This window comes from Ziziphus jujuba, chromosome 3, assembly GCF_031755915.1.
Source record: "Ziziphus jujuba cultivar Dongzao chromosome 3, ASM3175591v1".
Lineage (NCBI taxonomy): Eukaryota > Viridiplantae > Streptophyta > Magnoliopsida > Rosales > Rhamnaceae > Ziziphus > Ziziphus jujuba.
The window spans coordinates 31,355,916-31,381,233 of NC_083381.1; the positions used below are offsets into that span (position 1 = coordinate 31,355,916).

Genomic DNA, 25,318 nt, shown 5'->3' on the forward strand with positions numbered 1-25,318 from the left:
ATTTTTTTATGGACATGAATTAATTCTATGCTGTAATAAGTTGATTTTGTTGTTGTTGTTGTTATTATTATTATTTGTTTTTTTGGGCAAATAGCTAACTTTCTAATTAAACCATTAATTTTAAAATATATACAAAAAGCATATAATATATGAATATATATTTTAAAAAAAACAATATTCATATAATTAAAAATTATAATTTAATACTCTGCTAATACAGTCTATTGATGTGAAAATTTTTTTACTAAAAAAAAAAAAAAAGGTCTATTGAGTGATAACTTTGTCATAATTTTTATAAAAAATAAGTAATTTTTTTTTATGTTTATTTTGATATTGCAAAAATAAATAAATAAGAAAGAATCAGCAGTTTCCATGCATGATCGTCAGCGCGTAATCCCAACAAACCGAATGCTTTGTTGAGAGTGAAAACTTCTCCGATTAAACTACCAAACTTTTTCCCAATTTCGTCTGCATAATCTCTCTCAAAGCCCCCTTTTCATCCTTCGTTTTCCTCTTTGCAGAAAAAAAAAAAAAAAGAAGAAGAAGAAAAACTCAAAACTTTTACCGTTTGAAGCAAAAGAAGGAGAAGAAGGGAAAACATTTCAGCTTTGATTTCGACTTTTCTTATTGATTTGCTTCACTTTGAGCCTGAAAACAAAAAACCCAGATTATCTTTTAGCTAAATTTTTTATTTTACTCATCCAATTCTGGGTCTTTCTTTTTCCAATCGAAAATTCTCAAAAATCCCAAATTTTTTCCCTTCCGAGTTTAGAAAGCCATGGACTCCTCGCCGCTTCTCGGCGATTCACCCAGCCGCCGGATTATCCGGCGTACGTCGCCTCCTCTTCGCCGGGCGGCTCGGCTCCTCCGCCGAGCAAGTGGCCGCCAAATGATGCTGCGACAGCCGTCGGTTCAGGTGAGAGAGAACGCGGCTGAAGAGCTCGAGGAGCGGCAGAGGGACTGGGCGTACTCGAAGCCGATAGTGGTACTGGACGTCGTGTGGAACTTGGCCTTGGTGGTCGTTGGGTTTGTGGTTCTGGGTCTGAGCATGGAGGAAAAACCTTCGGTCCCATTGAGGCTTTGGGTATGTGGTTATGCTGTGCAATGCGTTGTTCATATTGGCTGCGTGGTTGCCGAGTATTTACGGAGATGTGATGTGGATACGGAGGTGGTGGAGAGTAATGGGGATTGGGAATGTGGGATGGATTCCAATTCCGGTTCCGAGAGTGATGGAGATGATTATGCAACTGATTGTAATGAGATCGATACTGATTCCAGGTCGAACTTTTTTGCTATGAGGTTTCACGTTTTTGTTTTAATTCTCAAAAATTTCATACTTTATTTCATGTTTTGATCATTCAAGTGGTAGTATCAGAGTATACATGAATTTATATGATATATATATATACACATAGGGCAATGCTATGGTGCGGTCCGTCCACATGCGGACCGCTTCGTCTTTGTCTTTGATGCGGGTCTGCATGCGGACGGACCGCACCATAGACACGCCCTATATACATATATATCTATATATATATTTGGACAAATTAGTATTCAGCCAATTATCCATTTAGTATGAACTGGATACATAGGAAATCCAAGTTTTCCTTTTTAGTGAGATTTGAAGTTCCTTAGATTGTTTAACTTCCATGGTTGAATCACAAGACTTATCGTTATATATGGCTGAAGAATTTGTAGCGAGTTTGATTATGCTTCAACTTGGTTTTTAATTGATGGTTTTTGTTTTTCAGTGTTGCAAAGCATCTGGAGTCAGCAAATAGCATGTTCTCCTTTATTTGGTGGGTTGTTGGATTCTATTGGGTGACTGCTGATGGCCAAAATTTGACCAGTGATTCACCTCAGTTATACTGGTTTGTTGGAATAAGTTTGCCTTTTAAAGTGGTCTCTTCTAAGTATGTTTTTTTGTAGACTTTTATTATTACTTACAATAAATATCTTTTTTTGCAGGCTTTCTATTACATTTCTAGCTATTGATGTGGTTGTTGTCTTGTTATGCATTATTGCTGCTTGTGTTGTGGGTATTGCCGTTTGCTGCTGTCTGCCATGCATAATTGCAATCTTATATGTGATAACAGATCAGGTAGATAACCATGGATATCTTTTCAACTTTTGCTGATTGCATGAGAAAAAACTTAGATGTTTTTGCTGTAATAGCTAAAGTTGATATTTTTGCCGTTCTTATGTTTAAATGATTGTGCAATATTGTATTTTAACGAGGATGTGAGCTTCTAGTGTGTCATGTGTGTTAAGCTTGTGTTATGCAAACTGTGAATGATCATCAAGCTACTTACTGCAATGTTACATGTGCAACTTACATGTTCTTTTGTATCTTGAATCTTTGCACATTTTATCATGCCTTGTTTTATGACTACTATGTTCTATTTGAATCTCTTCCTAACTTGCTTTTTTCCTTTGGTGATACTCATGAAGGATTCTTGAAACTTTTTCTTTGGAAAACTTGACCAAACATACCTTCGCATTTTTTGAATGACTTTTGGTGAACATCAGTTTGGGACCCTTCATTGAGCTATTGTCACATAAGTGGACTATTTGATTTCTTCCCTTTTGCAAGATGGATATGTAGGACGAGCTTTAACTTTGTCTAAATTTGAGCATTTAAGCATTAGGTAAACATATCTTGCTTTGTATTCTCATTATTTAAAAGCTGGTAATAGAGTCAATTCTAGGTTAATTTCCCAAATGGAATCCTCTTAAGACACTTTTTGGATAAATAAGTTATTCTTAGAACCTTTTCTTTGGAAGACATGACCAACTATACCTTTGAATTTTTTTGAAATGACTTATGGTGAAGTTTGGAAGCCTTCATTGAGCTATTTTTTCACATTATTGGACTATTTTTATTTTTTCCTTGATGCAAGATGAATTTGAAGGAAGGGCTTTAACTTTTTAATTGTTAAGTAAACATATCTTGCTTTAGTATTCTCATTATTTAAAAGCTGGTAATAAAGTCAATTGTAGCTTAATTTCCTAAATGGAATCCTCTAAGACACTTTTTGGATAAACCGGTTATTCTTTAATAAATGGTTGCCACAGTGTAAGTTCTAATGTGCATTAAGATTAAAACCAATAATGAAATAAATATTTACAGGGACAGTTATAGAGGACACTGCTGTTAACATCTTGAAGCATTTGATCTCGTTCCATCTATCCTTTTTTGAAGTTTACACTTGAGTTCTATGTCTTACAGTTAGTTCAAATACCTTTTTTTTGCATGATACAGTTGCTTTATGGATTTAGGTTCCTTGTTTAGAGAGAGAAAAAATAAATAAATAAATAAATAACAAATTTTGTTGAATAAAATTTTCTTATATTGCACTAGTAAGCTAAAAGTTCCTTCTGTTCTTACTATTCTATGCTATTGTATGGCTTACTTGACTTTCAGGTGGGTGCAACAGAGGAAGAGATCGATAGATTGCCGAAGTTCAAATTCCAGACCACAGGTGATATTCAGAAAGTTAATGGTGATATTCAAGAATCTTGTGGTGGAATAATGACTGAATGTGACACTGATTCGCCCATTGAACATGCTCTTTCCAAGGAGCATGCTGTAAGTTTTTCGCATTGACAGATGTTTTCATATGATCATATCTACACTTTTGGTAGAACCGTATCATATTGGACTCTAATTTTTTGATTAGAAGCTAGTGTTGATTTAATTTTGATTTGGCAAATCCAATTTCAATCTGACAAAGAATATTGGACTTAGACCTGAATATTTTGTAATTAATTATAGGAATGTTGCATCTGCCTCTCTGCCTATGAAAACGGAATGGAATTGAGAGAACTTCCTTGCCTGCACCATTTCCATCGTGCCTGCATTGACAAATGGTTACGCATCAATGCTATCTGCCCACTGTGCAAGTTCAACATATTGAAGCCTAACAATCAAAATGTTAGTGAAGTATAGAAGAAAAGGATCCAAAGTTTTCTCATTTCTACTTGTGTTCATGGAAATCATTGGCCCTGTCTCGGTGTATTATAAATTTGCATGATCCTTCTTGCTGTGAGAAATCAAGCAATTTCTCTGGAGGGAGGCTGTCCAAAAGAAAAAAAAGAAATAGTTAGATAGTTTATTATATATGTGCGTGATATAATTCAAACATTGTTTTTCTTTTTCGTATTTTGATGCTAAAAGTTGTAGTTGGTATAGTCACTTGTCATGTTTTTCAAACTGATTGTCTTGCTGGAATAGAAAATGGCGGCTCTCATTTCATTGCTTGTTTAAAAAAAATAAAAAATAAATAAAGAAAAATAAAAATGGAAGGCTCAGATGCACCGTTTTTCATTCTTTGTATCAGACATGAGCAATGGACCCCTCCATCGCAAAGGTGCAGTAATCCTCACAGCCATTTGCACCAGCCGGGAATCGAACCCGGGTCTGTACCGTGGCAGGGTACTATTCTACCACTAGACCACTGGTGCGTGTTGAGTTTTGTGTTCTTGTAATAACTATAAGACAATTTTTAATATCTCTTTTATTTCATTTTTTTAATTATTTTTTTTTTTTATAAAGTAGAATTGTCGAGGAATTGACATGGTTTGGGAATATATACATCCCTCTAAAGGGAGGATTTAGCGTGGGAAAAATCTAGGTTTTACCTTAATTAACCTTATTATTTTACCTGACATTTAATATTTATCATGTTTGTATGGTTATATAGACTCAAGCTTTTAAAAATTTGAATTACTGTATTCATGAATTTACTCATTTCTTGTTTTTATCAAAACTTATATTTACTATAAATGATATATAATTAATATAACATTAAATGATACACATTTAAGGCTAAAAAACTGTTTTGTTATTTTCTTAATGTTTAATGTTAAAAGAAAAAAAAAAGTCTTTTTTTTTTTTTGTAATAAACTATTTTTTTATTTGGAAAATCTCATAATAAGATATATAATATATACATATATATTTTTTTTAACAAAACTAAAATATATAGTTTTCTTTTTTAATATATATATATATATATATGTAGCTTTTTATTTTTGATAAATATATAGTTATTATGTAGTTACTTATGCATTATCAGTAGCAGATTTTAGGTGTTATAATTTTTGAGAATTTTATATTAACTTTTAAATTGATCCCACTACTTCAAACCCCTAGCTTCGCCTGTGAATCCAGCTATATTGTTTGTCAATACCCAAACCAAACTACATGTAAGATATAGAATATAATCTTTGTATATCCAAGCTAGCAAAATTATATATATATATATATAAACTGTTTATATGATGAGGCTTTTACGAGGAACTTATGAAAAGGGATATGTCATATTAGCTGTCCAATAAAAGAAAAAACTAATCAACTTTTAAAAAATTGAATCAATTGTTAATAAAAATCTGGAAATTTGAGTGTTCAAGAAATGGTTAAAAGTTGTTTTGATATCCAAAATTTGGAAGGTTCTAGGGAAATATTTAGGTTTGCCAACTTTTATTGGCATGAATATAATATTAAACATTTCAGAATTTTGAAATATCATATTTGATATAAATTAATAGGTTGGAAGGAAAAGCTTTTATCTAAGTTGGGTAAAGAAATTTTAATTAAAGTTGTTGCTCAGACTATCCCAAATATTTAGATTACTGAATAGATTAATAAATTAGTGGAATGGTCTAATGGCTGCTGATTCCGTGTCCTCACAAGTATTAAATTTTTAAATGTATAGTAATGTGACAATGGTAGGTATGATTTGAATTTAAATTTTTAAGATTTTGAGCGTTGATATTATATTAAATTATTATTAATTCTAAAAGTTAAAGCTATTATGAAATGGATCCAATAATATATATCAAACTTATTTTTAATACATCCTCTCATATGTAAACCAATTAAAATGGAGAATAAATTAGATTTTACATGTGCCAAACAATATAAACAACAATTTAACCAACTCAAAAAATAACAGCCACTATACACGTTACAAATTAGATTCCGAAAATGACTTATAAATGAAAGGAATGCTACATATAGCTTGATATAATGGAAAGAGGATTTGTTGGAAGAGTTGGAAAGTCTTTGTCAACCAAAAACTCTAAGTGGAATGGGGTTTAGGTCTTTGGAGGAATTTAATCGTGCATTACTTTCTAAACAATATTGGTGATTACTTTAAAATCCAACTAGCCTTCCTGCTCCTGTGCTAAAATCAAAATATTCCAAATTATTCTTTGATGGAGGCAGGTTTTGGTCCTAAACCTTCCAATTTATGTTATAGTTTGAGATACGGTTGTGATATTTTGGAGAATGGTTGTATTTGGAGAGTGGATGATGGTTCAAAGATTAAATCTATGATGATAATTGGTTACCTGGGTATAATTCTATGAGAGTATTATCTCCTAGAGGTTTGGATGTTGGTTAAGGGTGTCTAATTTGATTACTATTCTCTGGAGGCTGGAATATGGACGAATTCCAAGCAAAAAAAAAAATAAAATAAAAAACACCAAAAAATTTTCCAACCGAAAATTGAGGGGTTAATTAAGGTAGATATATAGGAGTAAGTAGTAAGATTATTTCCAAGCAAGAAGAACGATTAGAAAACGGATTATTATCATTAGGGATCTTTAAACTATATTACGTTTTACAAACTGATCCTATTTATGTATTTTTTTGTGTGCAAATTTAATCAATCTTCAAACTCGTTAAAATATAGCACCTTTAGACTTCAGCTTTATTTTTTGTTTGAAAAGCACTGTGAAGCTCATATGCAGGGCATGTGATTAACAATTCCTAGGGTAAACAACTCTTTTCATGATGCCCTCTTGCTGTTCTTTTTGTTTTTTCCTGGAAGAATTTGCTTCAAAGGGCACGTCGTTTGACCTCTATTCTCCACCCAACCGGGTCAATCGGGCGTTTTTGTGGCTTTCGTTTCGTCTTGAAATGAGAAACAAATCCCACATGGCGATTTTGCCATATCTCAACCAAAAAGCAACGTCCAATTCAGCTTTTTTTTCGTGCTTTTGAGCAAAAATAAAGGTTTTCTGACAAAATCAAAAGCTCAAAATTGTTCCATTCTATCAAAAAATCATTTTACAACAAAGCACAGTTCATAATTTTGTCCAAAATCAAGTTTTAAAAAATTTCAGTCGTAATATTGCATCCCCACAAAGTTACCGAGCATATTTGTTCATTTCTAAACCAATCCATCTGCATAAAATAATCGGATTTTGGTAAAAATAAAAAAATTAAAGGAGAAAGTTTTGCCAGGTCCACAATACAAAGCATGACTGGCAACTAATTTTATTTTAAAAAATTAATATTTCACCAATCTATTAAAGGTTTGCTGTAGTGTGGTTATCATGTGAATTACACCCATGTTTGGTGTGGGATGAAATTAAACATTGATGTAAGTGAAGTGTATGATGCTTCTAGTTCTAATCCTTCCCGTTGTAATCCTTCAACCTATGTTTGCAAGGATGGCATATACTATTCACAAGCTGCATGCTAGTCAATGGCGGAGGCTTTGGCTGCAACGAAGAGGCTGCCATCAGTTTGGAGGAAGCTGCGATGCCTTCCCAGGAGTGTGATGGCGATTCCAACAACACTGGAGGTTAGGATTGAAAAAATTCTTATGAATTGGAGGGATCTGAAGAAGAAGAAATTTTTTTTTTTTTTTTTTTGGCTAATTAAGAAGATGCTCTGGTTAGGACCAAAGAAGAAGAAAATTTATTTAGATTTATTTACTTCTTTTTTTTTTGGTGAAAAAGAAAAAGATTTATATTACCTTAAAAAAAAAAAAAATTCTTTGCACGTTATGTAATTGGTGAAGAGAGGCAATGTGAAAAGACCACAAATATCCTTTAGAGTGTCCTCGGGTGCAATAAGCATGCATTTAACCGACCAAATCTGATGGAAATGAAGTGAAGGCTGAACGGTGATGACTAAAGTTAGGAATGTCAATGGCACGAGACGGGATCGATTTTTAAAATTCCGTTCCCGTCTCTATGGGAAATTTTCTATCTCATCCCCGTGGTTTTTTCCGTTTCTTTATAGGCGGGTTGGGGATGGGTATTCCCCAATCGGAGATGGGACGGGATGGTTTTCCCTTTTTTTTTTTATCAATTTTATATTTTTTTTGAAAAATTTATATAATTTTTTATTATGAATAAAATGTAAATAAAGTGAGTAAAATACAACAAAAAATATAATAAAATACATTAATGTCGTTGGCCAAAGTTGAGGGCTTAGTGTTGAAGCTTGTAAAAAAAAAAAAAAATGATGTTTTACATAAATGAAACTAGAAAAAAAATTAAAATAAATAAATAAATAAATATATATATACCGGGCCGGGTTAAGGGTGGGGTGTTTATTCCTCGTCTCCGGCCCATTTTCGGTTCGGATTTTAAATCTTTGCCTCTAGCTCGTCCCGTAACCATTATTTTTCAGGACAAAACCTTTTCATTAGGAGCGATGCACCGCGGGGATCTAGTCGTGCGGGACAAATTGCCATTCTTGACTAAAGTGGAATTTGGGGATTAATTTGTGGAGAAAAAAAAAAAATTAAAGTGCAATATAATTTAGGGATCTGCAGTGATAATAATAATTTTTTTTCCCTCTAAAGTTGGAAAGTGTAGAATTTGATAATTGTATGTAATTTACTTACTTCAAATGTTTATTTATATAAGTTAAAATTTGTTAGATATTTATAAATTTAAAAAATAAATAATATTTGAATTAAACAAACTATATAAACTTTAAGTAGGAAAAAAAGAAGAAAAAATCATCTATCAGAGGTCACTTAAAACACATAAAGGTGTTACTATTTAAAGTTGCCCTCAAAGTCTTCGATTTGCAAGCACAAACTCTCATAAATTGCTCCGAGAAAAGGTTTCCGCGAATGCAATAATTTCGTCAGGTATGCTACGGTACAATAGCATATCTTAGAAAAGTTTATTAACAATGTTTTTTAAATATGATCAAGTCTATGAAATTACTATGTTAATATTTCTAATTATATAGCTTTAGCCCAACAGTCTAAATGTAATGAATTTTTTATACATGAAAGCCAGCTATCTCCAACTTTCCAACACAGGAAATGTAAAATTCAAAAAGCATTTTCCGAGTTTCTTCCACCACTACTTGCTAATTGGTTCGAAGTCTAAGAGACAGAAAAAAAAGAGAAAAAAAAAAATGGTATCTTTGCTCTCTTCTAATCATCTTCCACAAACAGGTACTTTTAATATTCCAATATGCATCATCATCTGTACAAAATATGTTTATTACCAAATTCAGTTGCCTTTCTGTTAGAGTTTATGACCCGAATTCTTGTTGACCCGATCCGAAAAGCTCGCGGTGCGACTCATTTGGTGAAACAAAATTTTGGAGAAAAATTTGAGGCTCTGTGGTGGAAGCGAAGGTCTCGGGCCGATAGGCCCGAGATCGTAGCCCACCATTGAGCCCGACGGGGGTGCGGGGGCAGCGCCCTCGCGGTATGGACCTGTTCAATTTTAGGGTTTCTTCTGTACTATATATATATCTGTATTTTTGTTCGGCCGTTATTGGGGTTTTTTAGGGTATCTCGAAATTTGGCTCACCTTGTACAAATCTTTCGATATTGGATTTGCTTCTCCCTGCCCGTGGTTTTTCCCTTCAAGGGTTTCCACGTTAATTGTGTGTTTGTTCTTCGATTTCTTTGTTTCTGTTGCCATTTGTTTTTCTCCCAATTCCGTAACACTTTCAAATCTTCCCAATTATCTGCAGCAACTCTGAAAAACCCCAAATTCAAAAACTTGAAAAGGTTCTCTCAAAAATACATATCAAAGAAAACTAAATCTTTGTTAAATAGATTATAATACCAAGTAGAATAAAATTATATATATACATATTTATATTGTATATATTTGCATGGAGCTATGGGATTTGAATTCCAAACCTCTATTGGAAAAGTTTTAACTTCATCATGAACGCTGTATTTGCTTTTTTCACTTATATTTAAAAAGACATAAATACATAAATACTTATTAAAAGTAATAAATGTTGATATAAAACTATAAGATGAAATGTTTGTTTTTTTGAAAATATATCCGAACAAAAAAAAAATCTTAACAATAAATTTGAAATTGAAAGACATAATTATCCTCAACAAATAATCCTCAATCAGGTATGCTTGAATAAACATACTTACCTTATTAAGGGCTAGAAATCATTGCATTTAAAAAGGTTTAAATAGTAAATTAACCTAAATCCCTTTCTCCTCCCCAATCTCAGGGAAATGTATGAAATTTTCCTGGAACACCTAAGAAGACATTATCCCTCATATCATTTTTATCTTGGATCTGTTGGTATTGTATTGAACAATGTTATGATTAACATTTTTTATTCTTTATTTTCTCTAATTTACTATAGGTTTTTTTTTTGTTTTTGTTTTTTGGGATAAATATTTACTATAGTTGTGATGAAATTTGTTTAATATTTGTAATATATGTTACATATAAAAATAAAAATATGATACTACAAGTTTAGAGATTTAATAAATCATGTATATTTTAGTTATTAAATACGGTAACATCAATTAAACATTGTTATTTACCAAAACTTAAATTCTAATTTTAAACTATTATTTACGAATTTACCAAACACTAAACCCATTATTTTTACGGCTAGTTGTTTCTGCAATACAGTTAAAGTTGATTTTCTTAAAAGCTACAACAATACCGAACTAAGCCTTAGATATTTAAATCTAGCTACCGAATATGAAAAAAAATAAAAATAAAATAAAGATGAATGATTTACGATATAATGAACTAATTTTTCAAAACAATTATATCACTTTATCATAAAATAATTCCGAATCCGAAGATCAAGAGTCAATTCAAGTCATCTCTGGATCTTTGCTTAATAATTGGGCTACGATCTATAACTAGTAATATTAAATCCAGCAAAAAGAATTAAAAAAATCACCGAAAGCTTTTTGCTTTTTCTAAAATTGGGTGACTTAGACTCTGCTTGCCTGGTAAATGATCCCAAAGAAAAAGTGAAATGATTTTTATTTTTTATTTTTTAATGCATAGTTGTTTAGAAAGTGTGTTATGTTATTGGGGTTTACCTTCAAGTTATAGTCATGATTGTGATTATAGTAATAATAATAGTAATGACTATGAGTCCACGAAACCGGTTATAAATTTCTGATAGCCTAGTCCTGGTTTCTTCAAAACTACTTCCAGCTGAGTTAACTGATATAAATCCTCAGAGAGTAGAAACAAATCAAGAATGGAGATCTCTGTTCTTATTCTACTTCTTAAACTCCTAATGATGCATATTTTCATATTCCAATATGCATTATCATCATCATCATTTTCTTCTTCTTCTTCTAAAGCAAACAACAACACAGATATGTTCGCACTATTGGCCATAAAATCCAAAATTCAGTTGCCTTCAAATAGACCAATACTTAGTAGCTGGAATCCCAGCAACACCAGTTTCTGCAATTGGGTTGGCGTCTCTTGCAGTCTGCGCCACCAACGTGTGAGTGCCTTGAATATGTCATATATGAATATCCATGGTACCATCTCACCTCTATTGGAAACTTGTCCTTCCTGCGCACTTTAAACCTTGGTAGCAACAGCTTTCAAGGTCCGATACCTGAAACGATCGGAAAGCTGCGTCGTTTGAGAACGTTGAACTTGAGAGATAATCAACTTGAAGGGAGCATCCCATCAACCATTAATGGACAAAGCTTAACCGGTTTGGAGCAACTTATTCTGCAGTACAACAACTTGGTAGGTACCATTCCTTCCTCTGTCTTCAATATCTCAACTTTAAAAGCTATTTATCTCTCATACAATGGCATTTCTCGAGGTATTCCAAATGATATCTGCCGTATGCTTCCAAAACTAGAAATACTTGTTCTTTCGTTCAATCCACTTGGTGGTCATATTCCAACAAGCTTGTGCCTTTGTAGAAATCTGAAGGCGCTGGGGCTCATTGAAAATGGATTGACAGGAAGCATACCCACACACCTCGGTTGCTTTTCTGAAATTAACTTGAAACAAACCAGTTGACTAGCACAATTCCTATTTCTTTGGGTAATCTTTCCAAATTGGAATTTCTCAGTCTCTTAGAAAACAATCTATCTGGAAATATTCCACCGCTCACCGACTCTCGCTTTCCTAAGCTTAGAGAAATCTATTTTTCTTCCAATCGATTCAACGGTAGAATTCCAGATTTTATCTTTAATGCTTCACTGCTCACAATCTTGGAATTATCTAATAATTCCTTAAGTGGACCTATGCCCATGACGTTAGGCAACCTTCGGTATCTAAATGTTCTCAATCTGGATGACAATCAACTGACCAACAATCCAATCCAAAGAGAGCTTTACTTCCTCACTTCTTTGACACAGTGCCGCCAGCCGAGACTTTTGTATCTAATGAGTAATCCTTTGAATGGATCACTCCCAGAATCTATTGGAAATCTCTCCAATTCTCTTGAGAAAATCAGTCTAGACGAAACTCAACTTCAAGGTAGACTTCCATATCAAATTGGTAACTTGAGTGGCTTATTAGAGCTTCATTTAGAATTCAACGACCTGAGTGGAGCAATTCCTTCTAATATAGGAAATTTACGAAAGTTACAGCAGTTGTATCTCCATGACAACAAAATAAAGGGAAATCTTCCACATGAGGTGTGTCGACTAACATCTCTAGGTAATTTGGACTTAGGTCGAAATAAGCTATTTGGTACCATTTCCTTCATGTATTGGGAATCTTACCGGAATTACCCAAATCTCTTTATCTTCTAAAGCATTTACCTCGATACCACACACCATGTGGAGCCTTAATAATGTTTGGTCTATAAATTTCTCGGTTAACTCGCTCACTGGCTATCTTCCTCCTGAGATTGGAAAGTTGGTGAACCTGCAAATGTTGGATGTATCCTATAATCAATTATCGGGAAGTATTCCACAATTGTTGTCCAATCTGAAGATGTTACAGCAATTGAACCTTTCAAACAATGCATTCAAAGGCAACATTTCTGCGAGTATTGGTGACTTAGCAAGCCTTGAATCATTAGATCTCTCATCCAACAGATTATCTGGCATCATACCTAAGTCTTTGGAGAAGCTTCATTATCTCACCTACTTAAATCTATCTTTTAATATGTTAAATGGCCCAGTTCCTGTCAATGGAGCTTTTGCAAACTTCACTCTCCAATCTTTCATTGGAAACCATGATTTGTGTGGCAACTCAAAACTCAATCTCCTACCTTGCCCAAACAGAACTCCTTCAAAATCAAGAAAGGCAATGTTTTGGCTCAAATTTATTATTTCTCCAATTGCTGTTGTGATACTTGTGGCATTATTGCTAATTCTGTATATCAAAAGGGAAAACAGCAAGAATCAGCCATCTTCTGAGAATGATTTATCAATAAATTTGGGCCACAGATACATTTCATACTATGAGCTTCTTAAAGCAATTGATAATCTAAGCGAAGCAAACTTGCTAGGAAGTTGAAGCTTTGGTTCTGTGTACAAATGAACCATGTCAGATGGAGAGATTGTTGCTGTCAAAGTCTTCGATTTGGAAGTTGAGGGAGCAATAACATCTTTTGACAGAGAATGTCAAGTGCTGAGGAATGTGAGGCACAACAACCTTGTGAAGATCATAAGTTCATGTTCCAACCTTGATTTCAGAGCTTTGATTCTCCAATACATGCCGAATGGTAGCCTTGAAAAGTGGTTGTACAATCAAGGGCAAAACTCTTTGGATATTCTTAAACTCATGGATATAATGATTGATGTGGCATCAGGAATGGAGTATCTTCACCATGGATATTCAGAACCCATTGTTCATTGTGACTTGAGGCCGAGCAATGTCCTTTTGGATGAAGACATGGTTGCACGTGTTGGTGACTTTGGCATCGCAAAATTTTTGGCAAAATACAAATGTATGACTCGAACGACAACTCTTGGCACGACGGGTTACATTGCACCTGGTAAGTTCTATTTATTCTATTTTGATTTCCTCTAAAACTTTATTTGACATATATTTTCTTTTTCTTAATGGATATTAATATTTCAAAAATATAGATGTAAAAAAGATATTAGGCTTTATTTATTTATTTATTAGTTCTCAAACATATGATTTCCTATTGGAAATGTCTAGGCTACTCTATAATTCACCATATAATGTTCATTTATAGAGCATTTTCAATGGGAATGTTGATTGTGAAATTAAAAATGCAACATCAGAAATATAAATAGTACTTTAAAGAAACTATTCTCCATTGGTAATATCAATAATAAATATCAAGTTGATGTGGTTTAGATATTGTTAAGGTGAATGTTTATTTCAAAAAGCTCAATTATACATTATAAATTTCTTAAAAGGCAAAATTTTATACAAAAAATTAATTTTAAATAATAATATAATAAAATATATAATTAATTAATAATAATAAATAACTTTTATATACATTATCATTGGAGAGCAATTTTAAAATTGACTATGCACTTATGTCACTTAAATTTAAACAATATTAATTTTTATATAACATATAGAGTAATAACATTCACCATTTGAGATGGTTTTATTGCTATTAGTGATCCATGTGAATTCAACTCCGTTTACAATTGATGTGGTGTAAAATTTGTACATTATCAAAATTCTCTTTCGTTTAAAATTCTAATGCTTGCCCAAACTAAAAGAGTTAGGACTGCAAGGACGGATATCAACAAAGGTTGATGTTTACAGCTATGGTATTATGTTGATGGAAACATTTACAAAAAGGAATCCAAGAAATGAAATGTTTGTTGGAGGACTGAGCTTGAGGCAATGGGTCATTTCCTCTTATCCCCATCGAGTAATGGAGATTATGGATACTGGTATTTGGACTGGACATGAAGAAGCTACTAGGGCAACAATGGATTCTCTAACTCGTTGGTCATCTATCATGGAATTAGCATTGCAGTGTTCAAATGATATCCCAGAAGAGAGGCTTAATATGACTGTTATTGTGGTTAAACTTAAAAAGATGAAACATAATATGGTGCAACATCTAAGTAGGTTTAATAGACATTAGCAATATGATGACGGAAAATATTATTGAGTTTTTTTAAACTCAAAAATATATTCTAATAAAACAAATTTATCAAGAAAATAAAAGGAAAAGAGAGAGAGAGAGAGAGAGAGAGAGAGAGAGAGAGAGAGTTGATTGTATCTTATGAAGTTTGCTTGTAAGCTATGTAGCATTTTAAAGATTGGCATTGGGTGCCCCTATATTCATGTAATTTTAGGAATTAGCTTTGACGAAGTACTTCCTATTTAATCAGTGATGCACTCTACAATTTGACAAAATAGGCTAATGTTTGAAGCTGGCAGTATCATATCTATATTGCAAAGGATTAATTGCACAATTTTATGGTGTTGATTCTCATAATCTACCTACAAAATATTAAAAATGAAAAACAAAAAAATGATTGAAAATGTAATCATTTAACTGGTTTTTGTAGAGAATTACTTCTTAATAATCAATTAATTCCATATAAATTAAAAAGATCTAGTAAATAATTTATGTTATAATATTGAAAGAATTATTTTACCTTATCATAAAATAATTCCAGCTTCCTTGATAAAGTCAAGTCAAGTCGTCTCTCATTACCTAACAATTGGATTAATGTATATATGTAAGATAGGAAGTAGTAGGACTAATTCCAAGCAAAATGATTAAAAAAAAAAAGCACTGAAAGTTTTTCCTTTTTTAAAGTTGAGTGGTGTACTGTCTGGTAATTCAACGATCCCAAAAAACGTGTAAATGGTATTTTTGAATGGTACTTAATTTTTTTGCTAATAGTACTAGAAATTCTATCCCAAAAAACGTGTAAATGGTATTTTTGACTGGTACTTAATTTTTTTTGCTAATAGTACTAGAAATTCTATACATATCGGATTGTCCTTGAACGTTTGTTGGGGTTTATGCTCAAGTCATGACAATATGCATAATATTATAATCATGATTGTGATTGCAGCAGCAATAGTAGTAGTACTAACAATGATGATAATAATAATAATAATAATCAAAAAAGATTTTTTACATGGAGAAGAGAATAAGACATCACAATTAGGTTGACACCCCTCTAAACCCATCAATTGGAAAGCAAGAAATAAAATAAATAAAACGAAACAAAGGTACATAAAATATTTAGGTCGAAGGACCAGACCACAAGGTGCAACAGAAAATAAAAAACAAATAAAATGTCCAACATGGATAACCACCGGCCTCATTAAAAACTTATTGAGCAAAAACAACACAGTGGGGAATATCTCAATAAGGAAAAAGAGTACCCGGTAAATACAATGAAACCATTAAAAAAAGAAAAAGAAAAAAAGAAAAATGTATTAATGAAATCTATAATGTTCAAAACCATGTACATTGCTTGTGTATAAAGCCTTGCAAAAGCTTGGTAAGTCAAACCACCAATGAATATCAAAAACCGCAACAACATACTTTGAAGAGAATCCACTACATCCTTAGCTTCCCGAAAAATGTGAGTAACTTTAAACTGAATGGTAGCAATGTAGGAAAGACAATTCCTCCATCTAGCCTTCAAATGCCAAGGAATATCTGAAGAACGAGAAGACAACAACCAAACAACATAACTAGAATCGCATTCCAACCATAAACGATCCCAACGAAATTGCAAAGCATACTCAATTGCAAAAATGACGCCATAAATCTCACTTTGATAGGCATAACAAGAACCAAGAGGAGCAAAGCTGCCTTTAATAAAACCTCTGCTTGTAGGAAGGAAAAAAAAAAAAAAAAAAAAAAAAAAAAAAAAGCCCTTCACAACCCCCCTGAACCCGAACAACCCTGCGCTGCACCATCTGTATTGACCTTCAGCCGCCCTGACTGAGGAAGGGACCAAATCAGAAGCAAAATTTTAGGAGCCTTGGGACCTAAACCCTTAACCCCTAAATTATTTAAAATCAACAAATCACCAATAAAATTGAGCACGGTACCCTGTCGCACAAAACTAGATTCCCGGATAGCAGCCCAAATAAAAGCCAAAGGTATAGAGACATTACCAAGCTGCTTTTAATTAACCCTGTATGGTTTTAATTATTGAGATTTAAAAATTAGCTAATAATATAATCTGAATTTAGTGATATACTAACATTTCTATTTAGGAAAAATAAACCTAATAGGGACTTCACCATAAAATATATTTTTAAATCTCAATTCTTGACTATTTAATACTAATACAATCAAGTTAATTTAAAATTAATCAGCTTATATATATAATATATAGTTTAGATATGTTGAGAATATAGTTCTCACATCATATTGGACACTTAGTGACATGGTATGTACTAAAAATTGCTTCTTATTGAATTAGAATTTTAATAATAAATCATTAATTAACATATCACCGTGATTAGCACTTGAATATCAATATAATTTCACCTTATATTGGAAACATATTTCCAACAAATCATTACTCTATTTAAACAACTATTTCACTTGATTATAAAGTAATTTCAAATTTCATTTTACCTTGTTACATAGTAGTTGGACTAAGGCATATAAAAGTAACTAGTGAGAATTTTTGAGCAACAAATTAACCTAAAAAATTAGTAAGTTGACGCATTACCAAAAGACGTCTGAGATATAAAAATATGTTTATTGTATAAAGTTGCTCTCAAAGTCTTCGATTTGCAAGCATAAAAATCTAAAAATGAGCTGTCCAAAAGTGTATTGACATTATTTATTATTATTATTATTATTATACTACCAAATCTACCAAATTAAACATGTCTGAATATGTTAATAATATTTTATATATAGTTTAGCGTTATAGTCCAAACCCAATGACTTCTAGCTTTCTAGCTTTCTCGGCATTGGACATATAAAATACGTAGTAGCATTGTCCGTGTTTCTTCCAACATTGCTTGCTAATTGATTATAATGTCGGAAAAAAGAACAAAAGAAAAACAAATGAGAATATTTGGCTATGTTTTTTATTTTCAGTTTTTAAAATATTATTTTTAAAATAAAAAAATAAAAAATTATTTTTATTTGTTTCAATAAAAAAAAAAAAAAGTGTGTTTGATCAATTAATTTTAAAATAGTTTTTTATTTTACAAAATAAAAAACTGTTTTCAAAACAAAAATAAATCTATTTTACCATCAATTTTGTTTTTTTCCACAACCATCATTTTTTTGGGCCAGGTTAATTTACATATTCAAGTCATGACTATATGATAATTAAATCATAATGGTAATCATGTGATGATAACGAACACGATTCCAGTACTTTGGTAATTATAAGTTTCCTAATTCCTATAGCATCGTCCTAGTTTCATCAACACTGCTAGCAGTTGATTGATAAAAAATTCTCATAAAATAGAAACTATTTCACCTTAATTTATCATAAAATAATCCAAAAAATATTCCATGGTCAGAAGTCATCGACCCGTTTCTTAACTTAACATACAAGAGTAGGTAGCAAATAGATTAAATTCCAAGCAACAACAAAAAAATTAAAAAAAAAAAAAAAACACACACACAAAGATTTTCAAGCAAAAAGGGGTCTAATTAAGGTACATATGTAGGAGTAAGCTGTAAGATTAATTCCAAACAAAAAGAATGATTAAAAAATGCCGAAAGTATATTCTTTTTCCAAAGTTGAGCGGTGTAGAGTTTGATAATTGTAAGTAATTTATTTATATCAGATGTTTATTAATAATAGTTAGAATTTATTAGACATCTATAAATTTGAAAAAAATTAAATTATAGTAACATCAAATTGAAAACCATTCTAAACTTTGTCAATAATTTTTTTTTTTTTTTATGTAGCCAAATTTATAGTTAATTAAGATGTCTAACAAATTCTAGTTAATATTACCATTTGAATTAATTAGCAAACTAAGTAAAATTGAAGTAAAAAAAAAAAAAAAGGTTATCAGAGGTCAGTTAAAACACCAAATGATGTTATTATTTAAAGCTTTCTGTCAAAGTTTTCGATTTGCAAGCACAAAGTCTCATAAATTGCGCTGAAAAATGGTTTCTGCGAATGCAATAATTTCGTAAGGCATGATACAGTACAGTAGCATATGTTGGAAAGTCTATTAACAATGTTTTTTAAATAAGATAAAGTCTATCAAATTACACGTGTACGAATATATTAATATTCCAGGAGTTCCCTGCATTTGGCATCTGAAGGCTTGTTCAATGATATTTTGTAGTTGTCCAAAACTGTAGTAGCTGTATTTTGAATTGGGCCCCTAGATTAACTAATAAGATGGCCCATAGAATCTGCAAATGGGCGGCTTCCCAGTTTCTGTTTGGTGCGGTGATCCAAGTTGGTTGCTGTCCTCTTGCATTAATTGTATGATTCAGTAGTGTGTATCTAAGAAACCTTCCGAATCTAGACTCTTTTGGTATGATAATTTTTTTGGTTTCAATGAATCCAATTTCAAACAAAAAAAAAAATATTAACATATTTCTAAATACGATCAAATCTTTTTTTTTTTTCCTTTTCTCCCTATATTCATAGTTAATTAAAATATCTAGCAAATCCTCATTAACATTAACATTTAAATTAAGCAAACTAAAAAAGTTTAAGTAGAAAAATGGAAGAAAAAAAAAAGTCACTTAGAATGACTAAAGGTGTTATTATTTAAAGCTTCTGTCAAAGTCTTCGATTTGCAAGCACAAAGTTTCATAAAATATTACAATATGCATCATCACATATACAAAATATTTTTATCACAAATGAACATATATATATATATATATATTAGCACTGCTGGCCTTCAAATCCCAAATTATTTGCAGCATCTCTGAAAGACCCCAAATTCAGAAAGTTGACAAAGTTCTTTCAAAAAAACAAATAAAAGCAAGCTCAATCTTTGTTAAATAGATTATAACACCTCGTAGAATAAAATTTTATATACGTATATAAATATACTTAAAATTGTATAAATTTGCATTGGATCTATGGCATTTGAATTTCAAACCTCTGTTTAGGGGTGGCAATTTGGATCATGACACGGTTACACGATTAGAAAATAATACATAATAAATGGGTATAGATTTATCATAAATGGGTTCGGGTCATAATTGGATTAACTTGTTTAGTATGGTTATTAATTGCGTCATTTTCGGGTTGACTCGTTTAATTCGAAATTGATCCGTTATGATCCATTTATTAAACGTGTTAGTTTTAACCCGACACGATTATATACCTATTATAACCCATTTAAATTTAAGTTTAAATTATAATTTTACCCATAATATATTATTTAATAAATAAAAAATATTATAAATTAAAAAACTTTATAAAAGTAATTTTTTTTATAAAAGCACATGTATTGAGATTTATGTGTTGTGGATTAGAATTTGCAAATATAATTTGAGGGTATATTACTATGAAATTTAAATATTGTATCTTAAACTTTTAATGCTAAAATTATTTTTATATTGTTTTTTTAATTATTATTTTTAAATCATTTTCAAATAGGGAGCTTTATTTTCAAGTTAGTAAAATAGATATATTAATAAACAAGTTAATTTTTAATACATATGTTAATGTTTAATAAATAGGTTGATTTTTAGTTTAATAGGTCAATATTCAAGTTAATAGATTAATAGGTCAATACGACTTGTTAAAGTAATCATGTTAAACAGATCGTGTTGAATTGATTTATTTATAAACATATTAGATTAGTATTTTAGACACCTGACATGATTAATAAATAGATCGGATTAAGATTGAGCATTTTTTATACGATTATTAAACGGATCGACAAGAACATAACACGTAGATACGAATTGCCACCTCTACCTCTATCAAAGAAAATAATGACTTTGTCATCAAATTGTGCCCATTGAAACTAGTTTTATTTTATGATTTCTATATACACATGCCTACTTTCAATTGAAATCAAAGAAAGAACCTTATTAAAACCTTAATATAAATTTAATGCCTAATGAAAAACCCATATAAATCTAGTGAGCACCGAATACCAGTTAAACATTTTTACTTGACAACTTGTGATTAAGGATTAACATTACTTAAAATTGATAAATTTATGATTAATCTTACCAACTAAACCTTTGGTCTTTTTTTTTTTTTTTTCTGAAAACAAAAATACGTCTCATGAAGAAAAAAGTAAAAAAATGATAGAGGTCACTCTTCCATTTATATATATATATATATATATTTTTTGGGGATAAACTAGGAAGGAGGGATTTTATTACCAATGGTCAATGCCAACCAAACAATCCCAAGAGGACATATAATGAAGGTTTGTATCATATTTTAAGTGCCTATTTTTTTTGTTTGGTTCTCATCATGTACCTACCGAATGTTCAAAAAAAAAAAAAAAAAAAAATTAAATAAATAAATAAAACAAAATAAAATAATAAAAATAAAAAGAAGAATAATAATGATTTACGATTTTTTTTTTTTTAATCTAGTAAACTGATTTTTGTAGAAAATCGGTTCTTGATAATCTATTAATTCGGTTTATAAACTTACAGGGACCTATCAATAATTTATACCAATTAAAGTACTTGGTATAATATGGACACGATTATTTCAATTTATCATAAGTTAACTCAAAATTATATGTTACAAGTCAAGTCGTTTCTTTACTTAACAATTGGGGTAAGGTTCGCAAGACTTAAAAATGTAACTTTCTTAATCAGTTCTGGTGAATTTCTTGCAGAAACGTTTGCGTGTAGAAGGTGAAGAGATGTGTTTATGGTACTCGGGGCATGGCTATTTCGTCCCTTGACGTGGGTAAGATAGTCAGGTAATTTCAGGACCATTTTGAAATTCAGGATTCCATAGTCTTGTACTATCTTTGTACACCGTGCATGGGTCATTTATGGGCTTGAGACTACATTAATCTTGTCCTGTTTTAGTCCTGCCTACCAAAGAGGGTTTAGGATTTTAGCCTCGTGTGCACCTGGGCCATCACTGCTGTGTCATGAGGCCTAGAACAATGGAGACACAGCAAGGCAAGGACTACAGTGAGACAACCCAATTTTTAAAAAAAATTATTAGGTATTATATAAATAAATAAATAAAACTAAAACAATAATTTACCAATTACAGTAAGCTATGCATGACAAGTTGAAAAATAAATAAATAAATAATGAGTGAATGAAAAAGAAAGCTGAAGACGCAACGCCATTGATAATTTTGGAACTTAATGAGTGTGCGTTTTTTTTTGTTTGAGAAATAATTTAATAAGCATAAATAAGGTTTAAAACTTATTCATAATCTTTTAAATTTTCTATTTAAAATAAAATAAGTTTTCCTTCAAAAATAATGGAGTTTGGTTTTTCATGGTTAGAGTGCTAGGTGCATGATAACAAGCTTGATATTGAGGAGTGGTTTAGTATGCAGTGTCTATAAATTTGGGGAGATTGGAATCGATAATCAACCATGTGTTTTGATTGTTGTTGTTGTTGTTGTTTTTTTTTTTTTTTTTTTTTTTTTTTTTTTTTTTTTTAAGTCTTGATCTCCTACTGACTGGTAAATACAGAAATTTTCTAGCGGCTAAAAAACACTTTCATTCTAAAATGAATGTCAGCCATTTGATATTTGATCAAATAGTTGGTGTGAGTTAGTTATACTTACTGGTGATCAGGAGATTAAGACTTCTACTACCCAAAAACGAAAACAAGAAAAAGAAAGACTCTATCATGCTGATTCTGTTGCATTATTATCATTACAATATGTAAATACTCAGTCTTACTTGCATTGTTATCCTTTACACCTTATAGGGCTGCGTTGATGAAAAAGTCAAATGGGGCATATTTTCCAGAGGAGTTAATCTCATTTTTGTTTCTGTTTACGTTCAATTATGTAAGTACTGTGAATAAAAAATAATCAGCTTAAGAATTAGTGATAAGCTTTAATGATGTCGGACTATATATTCTTTTCATGTGTTATCTTGATAAATATTACTTCTATGAATTAGGATTTTTTTTTTTTTTTTTTTGATGAATCATTAGGAAAAGTTATTTAACTTATTTTTTGGTCTATGACATTGGTATTACATGTCAAAGCCATTTATATGTGGGTTGTCATACAGAACAGCAAGTAACAAAATGTCCAGATGTTGCAATTACTGAATCATTCTGTTTGGTGGTGGTCAGACCATTTAAGCTTAATATAGAAGAATCATTCTGGGTGCTTATTATATATTGGTTGTCCATCCCTATCTGTTTTTCTATAAAATTAATTTCTTTATACACCGTGTGCAGGTGGTTGGAATTCCCAATTACACATGTCCTGAATTGCTTGCAGGTATTCCGTATGGATTTAAATCTGATTTTTGGTCTCTAGGTATGTCCTTTTGAGGATGTCTGTGATATATGTGTTACTTTTTCTTTCGGACAAGATGTATGTGTTACTTTGTCTAGAGCTGAAGTGGTTCCTTGCTGATCAGGATGCTGCATGTATGAGCTGGCTGCTCATCGTCCTGCTTTTAAAGATCTCTTACGGTTCTTTTATTTAGCAACTAGTTCGTTTTTAAGAAACTTACTAAGAATGGTTTACTGGTCCAGAAATATTGTTAGCTACATGATATGCCCAAACAGGTCAACAACTTATAATAATTGTTTCTTGTCAAGCTATTGTAGTTAACAGGAAGACTAATTTTCTGAAACAATCACTAAAACAATCCTTTGACTAATAAATGAATGAATTCTGGAGATTTTCGCAACTTTCTGGCACATATGATCCTTTTGCCATCTGGATTGAGGGTATTTCTAGGAACAATTATGATTAGCCTTCTACACTTGCAGTTCATGTTATGTATACACCAGTAATGATTCAACAATACTATATCGATCACTATTTGGATTTTGTTTTATATTTGGGTAACTATTTGTGTTTTGTCCTGAATAAATAAAAACACATGGAATTAACATGTATGGAAAGCTGCTAAATTTTGATTCCAACAATATAAGCATATGTCCCTGGTTCTAGAAATTTGTCTTTGGCAATAGAGGCCACCAAGTTTTTCATTGACATAGAGCATGCATGTTCTGCTAACGTTTGAAAAGTTGCGAATAGAGTTTATAATGGATATGTAGTTAATATCTGAAATGACACGGCATTTACTGATTCTAGTGTGATAATGGAAATATATTTGTTTGCAAGGAAGTATAAGATTGGGACAATGGGAAAATACACCTTTATGTAAAGATAGTTATTCAAACAGTAGCAGGTGCGACTGCCATCATTCCCCTCTGCCAAGTCCACTGCCGATCAATACCTTTACCACTGTCAAGGAGTTGTGGAGGTTAGTTTCGATCTCCCTTTCTCTCTGTATTTCTTTGTTTATTTGGTTGCTGAGAAAATTAAGGAAAGAAAGGGAAAGATCTAGTTATCTTTTTTCCCTTTTTATTTGAAATTACTGTTTAATTTGATTATTATTTGATTTTCTTTTCCATTCCTCTTGCATTGAGAAAGATTGAGAAAAGGGATAGAAAAATAACATCAAATATATGGAAGTTGAACTCGGAGTATTGTTCAAGAAAACAATAACTTGTACTACTAAAGTATTAATTAATTATATAGTTGATTAATTTGAAAGTGCTATAATACTGTGATGCAATAATAATGCCTAACATTTTAACCTCATCATTTCTAAATCACTGTATTATATAAAGGATAAATTATGACTATCTCTTATTTGTTTGTACTCTGGTTATTTTCTAATTACCCAGTGCTGCATTCAGAATTCAATTATTGGATACTGAGACTGCTAAAAAAAAAAAAAAGAAAAAGAAAAATGGATGTTGAGATGGCAAAAACTGGAGGGTCGGAAAAAGAAAAGAAGTGGGGAAGATAAAGACGAATAAGGTAACAACAAATATAAAAACTCAAGAAACCATATACATAAAAATAAATGAATAATAAAAACTATGTAGAGGGTCGGTTAATGCATAATATGTTAAACTAAATTAATATTTAGTAATATTCACCCAATAGTTTAGTATTAATTAAACAAAGTTAATATTTGTTGGATCAGTTAAGAAGAAGAGAAATTGGACTTCCCATTTCATAATAATATACTAATGCTGCAGATATACAATAATGTATATTTTATTACCAAAAAATAATAATAATGTATATCTGAGCGGTACACTTAGTTATGTCCTTATTCTATAGTAAAGAATATTAACAACAATGAGGAATCCCACTTGGATAATACTAGGTTAGAAGAGTATTTATTTAAATATATGTTTATAAATCAAGGCAAACCTAGTCTATGAAAAGGCTGAAAAGAAGAAATTTACTGTAAAAAA

At 31.3% G+C, this 25,318-nt stretch overlaps 2 protein-coding genes and 2 non-coding genes across 5 annotated transcripts; 2 read left to right on the plus strand and 2 right to left on the minus strand.

Moving 5' to 3' along the window:
• The first annotated feature begins 363 nt into the window (after positions 1–363).
• Positions 364–4,255, plus strand: LOC107423540 (E3 ubiquitin-protein ligase At1g63170). Of its 2 annotated transcripts, none has more exons than XM_048477904.2 (5): positions 364–1,299; positions 1,752–1,871; positions 1,969–2,101; positions 3,425–3,589; positions 3,776–4,255. In XM_048477904.2, exons 1-5 carry the CDS (start codon positions 779–781, stop codon positions 3,947–3,949), a joined length of 1,113 nt encoding a protein of 370 aa, XP_048333861.1. In that variant the 5' UTR covers positions 364–778; the 3' UTR covers positions 3,950–4,255. The 2 variants fall into 2 exon arrangements, with proteins under 2 accessions (XP_048333861.1, XP_015888604.1); XM_016033118.4 differs by having other exon boundaries at positions 366–1,278.
• Positions 4,256–4,304: 49 nt separating this feature from the next.
• Positions 4,305–4,391, minus strand: LOC112492443 (small nucleolar RNA snoR114). The gene has a single exon (XR_003056827.1). It is a non-coding gene; the product is annotated as a small nucleolar RNA snoR114 (small nucleolar RNA).
• Positions 4,392–4,393: 2 nt separating this feature from the next.
• Positions 4,394–4,464, minus strand: TRNAG-GCC (transfer RNA glycine (anticodon GCC)). Its single transcript has one exon. It is a non-coding gene; the product is annotated as a tRNA-Gly (tRNA).
• Positions 4,465–13,524: 9,060 nt separating this feature from the next.
• LOC132803183 (probable LRR receptor-like serine/threonine-protein kinase At3g47570) lies at positions 13,525–24,066 on the plus strand. The gene is made up of 7 exons (XM_060815456.1): positions 13,525–13,978; positions 14,691–15,031; positions 21,734–21,804; positions 22,784–22,865; positions 23,267–23,348; positions 23,452–23,506; positions 23,994–24,066. The coding sequence occupies exons 1-7, from the start codon at positions 13,525–13,527 to the stop codon at positions 24,064–24,066; spliced, it is 1,158 nt and encodes a 385-aa protein (XP_060671439.1).
• The last annotated feature ends 1,252 nt before the right edge of the window (positions 24,067–25,318 follow it).